This window comes from Gekko japonicus, unplaced genomic scaffold, assembly GCF_001447785.1.
Source record: "Gekko japonicus isolate JY-2015 unplaced genomic scaffold, Gekko_japonicus_V1.1 scaffold834, whole genome shotgun sequence".
NCBI classification, from domain to species: Eukaryota; Metazoa; Chordata; class Lepidosauria; order Squamata; family Gekkonidae; genus Gekko; species Gekko japonicus.
In genome coordinates, this window is record NW_015165855.1 from 749,912 (window position 1) to 758,399 (window position 8,488).

The following is an 8,488-nucleotide window of genomic DNA, read 5'->3' on the forward strand; positions in this document are numbered from 1 at the left end:
TGCCCATCCTGATGTACATCTTGGAAGCTCAAATGAAATGTCTTTGTGTTCTCCTCTCCCGCTGCAGAGGTGGGCAGGCTAAATTTCTAACAGGTTTTCTTTAAAAATGGATGAACAGCGCCGCCCAGAGCCGCATCCAGTAATTTCAGCTACACAGATAAAACACTATCCTAATTTGCTAGGAAATAAATGTCTTTAATGAATACATATAGCCATGCCCTAAATTTAAAGTTACAAATATATGATATATAGTCAGTCTATATAGCTTTATCAGTTTTCTGCACGTTATTCCGATTTTCTCAAGTTTCGATCTTTTCAAGATGAAACAGAGATGATACATTATTCTCTGTGTGTATTTGTGTACCTGATTTAGTTTCTGGAATGTGCTTTTGTATTTTTGCTACCATATACAAGACAATACCTTATGGTTTTTCACCCAGTAAAAAAAGGTAAGGGTTCCCTTGCTCGAAAGCCAGTCGAATCCGACTCTAGGGTTGCGGTGCTCATCTCCGTTTCAAAGCCGAAGAGCCAGCGCTGTCCAAAGATGTTTCCGTGGTCATGTGGCCGGCATGACTAAACACCAAGGATGTATAGTCAGTCTATATAGCTTTATCAGTTTTCTGCACTATGTTATTCCGATTTCTCGAGTTTCGATCTTTTCAAGATGAAACAGAGATGATACATTATTCTCTGTGTGTATTTGTGTACATGATTTAGTTTCTGGAATGTGCTTTTGTGTTTTTGCTACCATATACAATAAAATACCTTATGGTTTTTCACCCAGTAGGAATCCTTAATAAAACATTTGCTGAAACCTAAAAAGTGATGACTGCTCCTCCATGTGTGCACAGGGGCTTTTTGCTTCCAGTGACAGCTCCCCATGTATCCCCCCAGAGCACCACAATGCAAGAAGGAAATGCCCCCCCCCCAAAAAAAATGTTCTCAGCCCATGCAAGTGGTACAGGGCATAGGAGCAAGCCAATGTCTTCAGGCTCCTTCCATTTCATGAATGATTACTGTTGGCAGTCTAAACAGAAGAATTTCCCTTGTCCATTCCTCTGGCTTCTCAAGCAATGTTTGAAGTATTTCAAAGTTGTGTTTTAATGACAGAGATCCATGTCCACCCCTGCTCATAAATAGCCTCAGGCATCGTTAGCATGAAATTCACACTGTGAAGGGGGAGGCACTAAGCAATTCCTCTAATGCCTGTACAGATGTGCTCTGGTAAAGGGAAGGTTCTTCCCTGTTCACCACTGGGTTGTTACTCAGCATGCAGGCTATAAGACGAGGAGAGGGAGAATAAGGGCAGCTGGGATGAATTGTAGGAGGTGGTGACCATGACTCTCATATGTCCAGCAGAAGGAATGGTCACATAGTAAGGACCTAAGGAAAATTATTGGCCTCTGGGGTAGCCAATCAGCTTGAGGTGGCCATCCCCAGTATTTGAGTTTGAAGATGCACAACCTCAGCTTGCCTGGACTGTTTTATAATTAGCCTCATGCAGGGCTTGAATCAGGGACCACATGCATGTTCTACAGCATCAGGTCTATCTCTGCTGTCTTATCTGCTCTGGTATATATGGTTGGTATTGACAGCACCAGTGGAGGGTTCCAAATGCCACATGGTGGGTTTCTTTCTTCTGTGCCCAGGTGGGTGTCTGGTTAATGTTCCAGGGAATGTGGGTTCTAGTTCTGCCTCTTCTATCTTTTTTGCTACTGCACAATTTGTTGCTGGTGAAAATGAGAGCTTTGCCTTATTCCCAACTTCCTCCTTGGTAGAATTCAACCTTCCCTGCTGTTTCCAATGATTGCTTTTCCCTAAATGAGTTATGGCAGTGACAACAGGACAGCCTTTTGTGAATGTTCTGTTGTGTGTTCTCTCAATGTTGTCCTAGTGATCTGGTACGAGCTGTGGAAATGCATGCCTCTCTCAGCAAAGGCACCACTAAGAGGAGCTGTTGAATCATGAAATATTGGTGTCTGGGTTCATAAATGGAGAAGTAGTCCTTTAGATATGCAGAACTCAGGCCATTAAGATCTTTAAAGATAAGCACCAGCACCTTCAGTTGAACCCAGAAGCATACTAGGTAGGCAATGCACTTGTTTTCTATATAGGAATGATATGTGCATAGTAACTAGGCTCTATCAGTAGAGAGGCTGCCACATTGTTCTCAACTGAAGCTTCTGATTTGTCTTCAATGGTAGCCCCACAGAGTATGTTACAGTAATCTAGCCTAAAGCTTATGGAAGCACGGTTCAGTGTAGCCAGATCAGATAAGCCAAGAAGGGAGGATAATCTTTGGATAAGATGAAGAAGGCAATCCAAGCAACTGAGCCAGCCTGCTCATTCATCTTCAGGGTTGGAGCATCATGAAAAATTTCACCTGTCAGCCAAAGCCAGCTGAACTCCCATGGGTAAGTTAATTCCATTCAAAATATTAGCTTTCTCAGCCAATATTACCTATGTCTTGTTTGGTCTGAATTTCAGATTGTTCACTCTAATCCAGTTGACCATGGGTTTAAGAACTGGCCTAAGGCTGAGACTGCTGCTTCTGGGGGCTTAGTTAATGACAGGTATAGAACAGCGTTGTCAGCATACTGATGACACCCAGTCACACAGCTACTGAGGATGTAATACGGATGTTAAGGAGCACTGGTGAAAAAAACAGAACTATGCAGGATACCAAACATGTGTACATTAGACAAAAAATCCACCCAACCCACTGGATAGCAGTCCCACTAACTTCTACCTTCTTTCCAAGACAGTTCGGTAATGGCTTGAAGTATTAGACATCACAATAGATCTATGATAATTGAGAGGCTATCCATTTGTAATCAATCATCCACCAAAGAAACCAACACCATCCAGGTCCCACAGCCAGGCTTGAAATCCAGCCAAGAGTGGTCAACGACAGATAAATCATTCAAATATCCCTCTGCCACCACCCACACGAGCAGCTTGTCTAAAACTCCTAATTAAAAATAAGTATATAATTAAAGATAAATATATTATTTGTAAGATCTTCCTTTGCCACAGTTGTGCTTCCCCCCCAAAAAAGGAAATCTAACAACATATTCCAAACTACTCAGAAAATTATCTTCAAATAAAGGAAAAAATAATAATTCTGGCTAACAACACTGTCAGACTATCTCTGCGACATTTAACCAGCCAAGATAAGCATGAATCTAATTTGAATGTGGTGGCCAAGAACCCTGTCTACATCAGCCAGGGAGATCAGTTCCAAAACTATCCACAGAAAATGACAAGCACATGCTTCAGATATATGGACAAATCCAGACCAGCAATAACCCAACTGCCAACTGTTCTGGAACTATTGTAAAAGAACCTCACAACATCAAAAACTAATTCCTTTACCTCTACTTTGACCTTATCCATTGGTTATCAATAATTACATTCAGTTTCAATTCCCACTGCCTGTGTAGTTGTATAGATGAGCAGAAAATTGAAAACACAGATAAAGCCCTCATTTTCTCTCTGAAGCGACTGCAGAGTGGCTGCCATTTGGCAGCATGATATTGTAGATGCATGGCTAAGCCTTGGGTAATGTGCAAATCACCCCAAAACATCCCCAAAACATCCATTATTCTGAACCAATTTAAGCACTTCCACAGCTCAGATTTCATGGATAGGTTTACTCTACAAGTCTTAACAAATTCAATTTTATATTCTTTGCATCAGTTTAATCAGACTTAACTGTAGAGAATGAAACTCACCTGTTCAGAGTTCTGTAGTTCTTTAGCAGTGCTTGAATCCTCCAATGATAATAAAGGACCTGATTTATCAGACGTTTGCTGGGGTGCAAGAGTACTTGTACAACTTCCAATGGGGAAAAGAATTTGGCTCTTCCGCGAGCAGGTGGTCAGTGAACCATTATGGCAATAAGAATGCAAAAAAGCTCTTACTCCATCAATGCCCACAAACTGTGAAACAGGGACTCCATTGAAATTCACACTTTGAGAGTCACACAGCTGAGATGTTCTCCACCTGTGCAACCTGATGGCCAGCAACACAAGGAGGAAAGTGAAAAACAAGCAGGAGACAAAAGCCACAGCAACTACTAGGTAGAAAGTGAGGTCCGACTCTGGGTCTGCTGTAGCTGACACACTGCTCAGGTCAGTCAATATATCAGGGATGCTGTCGGCCAGCACCACAGTGACCATGACTGAGGCAGACAGAGGGGGCTGCCCATTGTCCTTCACTAAAACCACCAGGCTTTGCTTGAGAGCATCTTTGTCCAGAAAGAAACGGGCTGTCCTGATCTCTCCAGTGTGGAGCCCTATGGAGAAGAGCCCTGGCTCCGTGGCCTTGAGTAGCTGATAGGAGAGCCAGGCATTCTGGCCAGAGTCTGCATCTACTGCCACCACTTTAGTGACCAGATATGCAGGCTCAGAAGAGTGAGGAGCCAGCTCTACTCCAGTGGAGCCATCAGTGGGGTTAGAAGGGTACAAGATCTGGGGGGCATTGTCATTCTGATCTAAAATTAAGAGAGTCACAGAGACATTGGAACTGAGTGCTGGGGAACCTCCATCTTGGGCCTTGACCTGGAATTTAATCTCTCTGAACTCTTCATAATCAAAAGAGCTCAAGGCATAGACAGCCCCCGTCTCAGAGTTAATAGAAAGATGAGAGGAAAGCAAGGCGTCTCCAATGTTCGTGTCAATGATGGAATACATTATTCTGCCATTTTCTTCAAAATCAGGGTCATTTGCCTTTAAAGTCAAAATCAAATCACCTCTTTGGTTATTCTCTGCAATCTGAAAAGTGAGGTCTGTAGTTTGAAAAATGGGTGGGTTGTCATTTTCATCCAAAATTTCTAATGGGAAGTATGCTGTTGCTGATAGAGAAGGTGTCCCTTGGTCTGTTACTGTGATTGTGATATTGTATTCTGAAACTTTCTCCCTGTCCAGGCCTTGATCTGTTTCTAGACTATAATAATTATCGAAGGTTTTCCTCAACAGAAATGGAAGGGTTGCTGGTATGGAGCATATGACCTCTCCATTTCTCTCATCATCTCTGTCATTTATATTTATCAGGGCTATCACACTTCCTGGAGGAGAACTTTCTAGAACCTTGCTGAAAAGTGGAGTAATTGTGATCTCTGGTGCATTATCATTTGCATCCAAGATTCTTATTACCACTTTGACACGAGTAGACAACCCAGCCCCATCTTGGGCTTGTACTTCCATTTCATATAATTTAGAATCTTCAAAGTCCAGATTCCCGATGACTGATATTTGTCCAGTAGAAGAATCCAAGTGGAATATTTTTGAAGTTTTGTCTGAACTTTTTCTAAATAAATACTTTATTTTTGAATTTATTCCCTCATCGACATCAGTGGCATTCAGAGTTAGAACTTGAGACCCTTTGGGGATATTTTCCATAACACTTGCTTCATACAGAGACTTACTAAAAACAGGAGCATTATCATTTACATCTGTAACAGCAATACGGATTTGCACAGTACCTGACCTGATGGGATCTCCTTTGTCGGCTGCAGTGAGAATAAGGTGATACATTTTCTGTTCTTCTCGATCCAATAATGTTTCAAGGACCAGCTCTGCATATTTGACTCCATCAACTCCCATTTGTACATCCAAAGAGAAGTGCTTGTTCTTACTGAGATGGTAGCTCTGGAGAGAATTAGTCCCTAGATCTGGGTCTTCAGCTTCTGGTAAAAGAAACCTTGCACCGGGGCCTGTATTTTCAGCAATTTTAAACTCCAGATCATCTACAGGGAAACTGGGTGAATTGTCATTAATATCGGTTATTTCAACTTCAATGGTGAAAAACTTCATCTTGTCCTTGACAAGAATCTCAACATTTAACAGACATTTCTCCATCTGGTGGCAAATCTGTTCCCTATCAATCACTTCATTAACAAACAAATGGCCATTTCGTAAATCAAGGTCAAAATATTGGTTCATACCTCTGGATATTATCTGGACTTCGCTGCTTGGCAGCTCCTTTATGTTCAGTGCGAGATCCTTTGCAAGATCTCCAATAAAAGAGCCTTTCTCCATTTCCTCAGGAATTAAATAATGGATCTGCCCAGAAGATGCTTCCCAGACACTGACCAGGATGAAGCAAAGCAGAATTCTCTTTTGATAGTGAAGTCTCCTTCCAGCCATTTCTGGATAACCAGTGTCAGATTGCAGTATTCAATGTCTTCTTCTGTAGAAGTGCTACAAAGATCTCCCAAACCTTACTGAATTATACTGTTTGCAGATGCAGACACAGTGGAGTGTGAGTCTGAGCTTCGAGTATTCTCTCTTAAATGAGAGAAGACCGGAGCTGACTAGTATTTGTAGTTCTTCTTATGAGCAAACAGCGACACTCAGAGTTTTAACCCAGAATTGCACCAACTGCTTCCTGCAGGTTTTCCCACCCAATAAAACACATACTTCAAGGAGAGATAAGTTCAATTATAAAATATCTGTCTTTATACTGAAACTATGGTAAATACTATCTTGTTTTGTGTTCTGACTTATTTTAAAATGTTAAGGTCACATTATGGAAGAACAACCTAATATTTTATTAAAATGTTTCTGACAAGAAGGAAGAGGAGGAGGAGGAGGAGATTGGATTTAAACCCTGCCCTTCACTCGGAGTCTCAGAGCAGTTTACAAACTCCTTTCCCTTCCCCTCCCCACAACAGACACCCTGTGAGGTAGGTGGGGCTGAGAGAGCTCTTTCAAGAACTGCTCTTTCAAGAACAGCTCTCGTCAGAATTATGGCTTGCCCAAGGTCATCCAGCAGCTGCAAGTGGAGGAGTGGGGAATCAAACCTGGTTCTCCCAGATTAGAGTCCGCACACTTAACCACTACACCAAACTGGTGTAAATAAATGCTGAATAGAACGTATAAGGATATTGTTTTGTAGTACCAGCCATTTAATAAGAAATCATTGGGGTGGGGGGACTTTAATTTTTAAATAAAAGCTACAAGGCACACGTTTCTTTAGCATTTTTAAAATTAAACCAGCCATGCCTTTTTTTAAAAATCCACAAATAGAACTAGCTTTGCATTCCATAAATGTTATAAAAACACTTCCTAAACAAACAGTAAATCCTATCCATTTCATTAAAAACAAATTTCACTACATTTCCCCACAAGAATTTGAATGCTCACCATATAAAGGGTGAATAGCATAGGGTCTCACAATTGCTTCTGTGCAATGTAAATAACTCAGAACTCAATACAGACAACTCTTTGAGAATAAGAATTATTCCAACGATACAGCTGAAGAATTATACAGTTTGTTGGGGGTAAGGAAGGATTAGAGGTGGTACTCATTTGTAATCCAGCTGCCTGGAATTATAATTTGTAGTAAATCATGTGGTTATGTAAAAGGCTTCTTGAAATGCAACAAGATTTCTAAATGGAAAGCATTTATTTGCAGAAAATAATATGCAACCTGCCCATATGACAGTAATTCACAAATATTTATTTAAAACATTTTTTGGCTGCCTTTCTACCTAAATGGAGTCCCCAGTATTATGTTGCAGGCAGGTATGCTGAGAAGCTGTCAGCCAGCATGGTGTACTGGTTAGTGTCAAACTAGGATCAGGGGAATCCAGGTTTGAGATCCCACTTGTGCTATGGAAGTGCGTCAGTCACACACTCTTAGCCTAACGTACCTCACAGGGTTGTTGTGAGGGTACAACAGAGGAGAGGAGAATGATGTAAGCTGCTTTGCATCCCCACTGGGGTGAAAGGCAGGATATAAATAAATAATAAATAAGATAAACTGTGGCTTCCCAGCATGAGTGCATGCAGCAAAACATGTATATACACGTGCATACTGTGGGTGGGGCTTCTATATAGGCATATAGTTCTCTATTCAGAACGAATCTGGGCATGATCGAGACAAAAGTAAAGGCTAACACATGGACACGTTAAGCACCTTATCATGCCTCTGCTATTAAACTCAAAAGAACTTAGGAATCGTTCCCTTTTTGTTCTGAAATTCTGTCATAGCTAGCACAAGCTTCGGGTGTGAACTTCTCATGACCCTTACATCAGACGTTCAGGCACAATGCATTAAAAAAATGCCAGTCATTGTGCACCATTGCTGTTTAGTGTTGACAAGGTCCTTCTCAATTCCCTCATAAAGGTTTCTTCTTTTTTCGTTTTACTTGCAGAACTGTGTGGTATAGTGTGGTTTGCTTTCCTTTTAGGGAAGAGGCTGTAGCTCAGTAGCAGAGCATCTTCTTGGCATGAAGAAGGCCCTAGGTTCAATCCCCCCACATCTCAGTAGTAGAGCATTTGTTTGGTAGGCAGAAGGTCCCAGGTTCACTCCCCAGCTTCTCCAGTTAAAGGACAAGGTAGGAGGTGATATGAAAGACTTCCACCTGAGACACTGGAGAGCTGCTGTCAGTCTGAGTAGACAATATTGACTTTGATGGACCAAGGGTCTGATTCAGTATAAGGCAGCTTCATACGAGGTGTTCAACCAATATCTATTTCTT

At 41.5% G+C, this 8,488-nt stretch overlaps 2 protein-coding genes across 2 annotated transcripts in view; both read right to left on the reverse strand.

The window, feature by feature from the left end:
* LOC107110388 (protocadherin gamma-A1-like) overlaps positions 1-2,793 on the reverse strand; it is a 5,775-nt gene extending 2,982 nt beyond the window's left edge. Inside the window, exon 1 of the mRNA XM_015411165.1 lies at positions 2,750-2,793. Within this exon, the coding sequence (XP_015266651.1) occupies positions 2,750-2,793 (44 nt within the window). The remainder of the gene's footprint in view (positions 1-2,749) is intronic.
* Positions 2,794-3,710: 917 nt separating this feature from the next.
* LOC107110389 (protocadherin gamma-A12-like) lies at positions 3,711-6,149 on the reverse strand. Its single transcript, XM_015411166.1, has one exon. The coding sequence runs from the start codon at positions 6,147-6,149 to the stop codon at positions 3,711-3,713; it is 2,439 nt and encodes an 812-aa protein (XP_015266652.1).
* Positions 6,150-8,488: the final 2,339 nt, after the last annotated feature.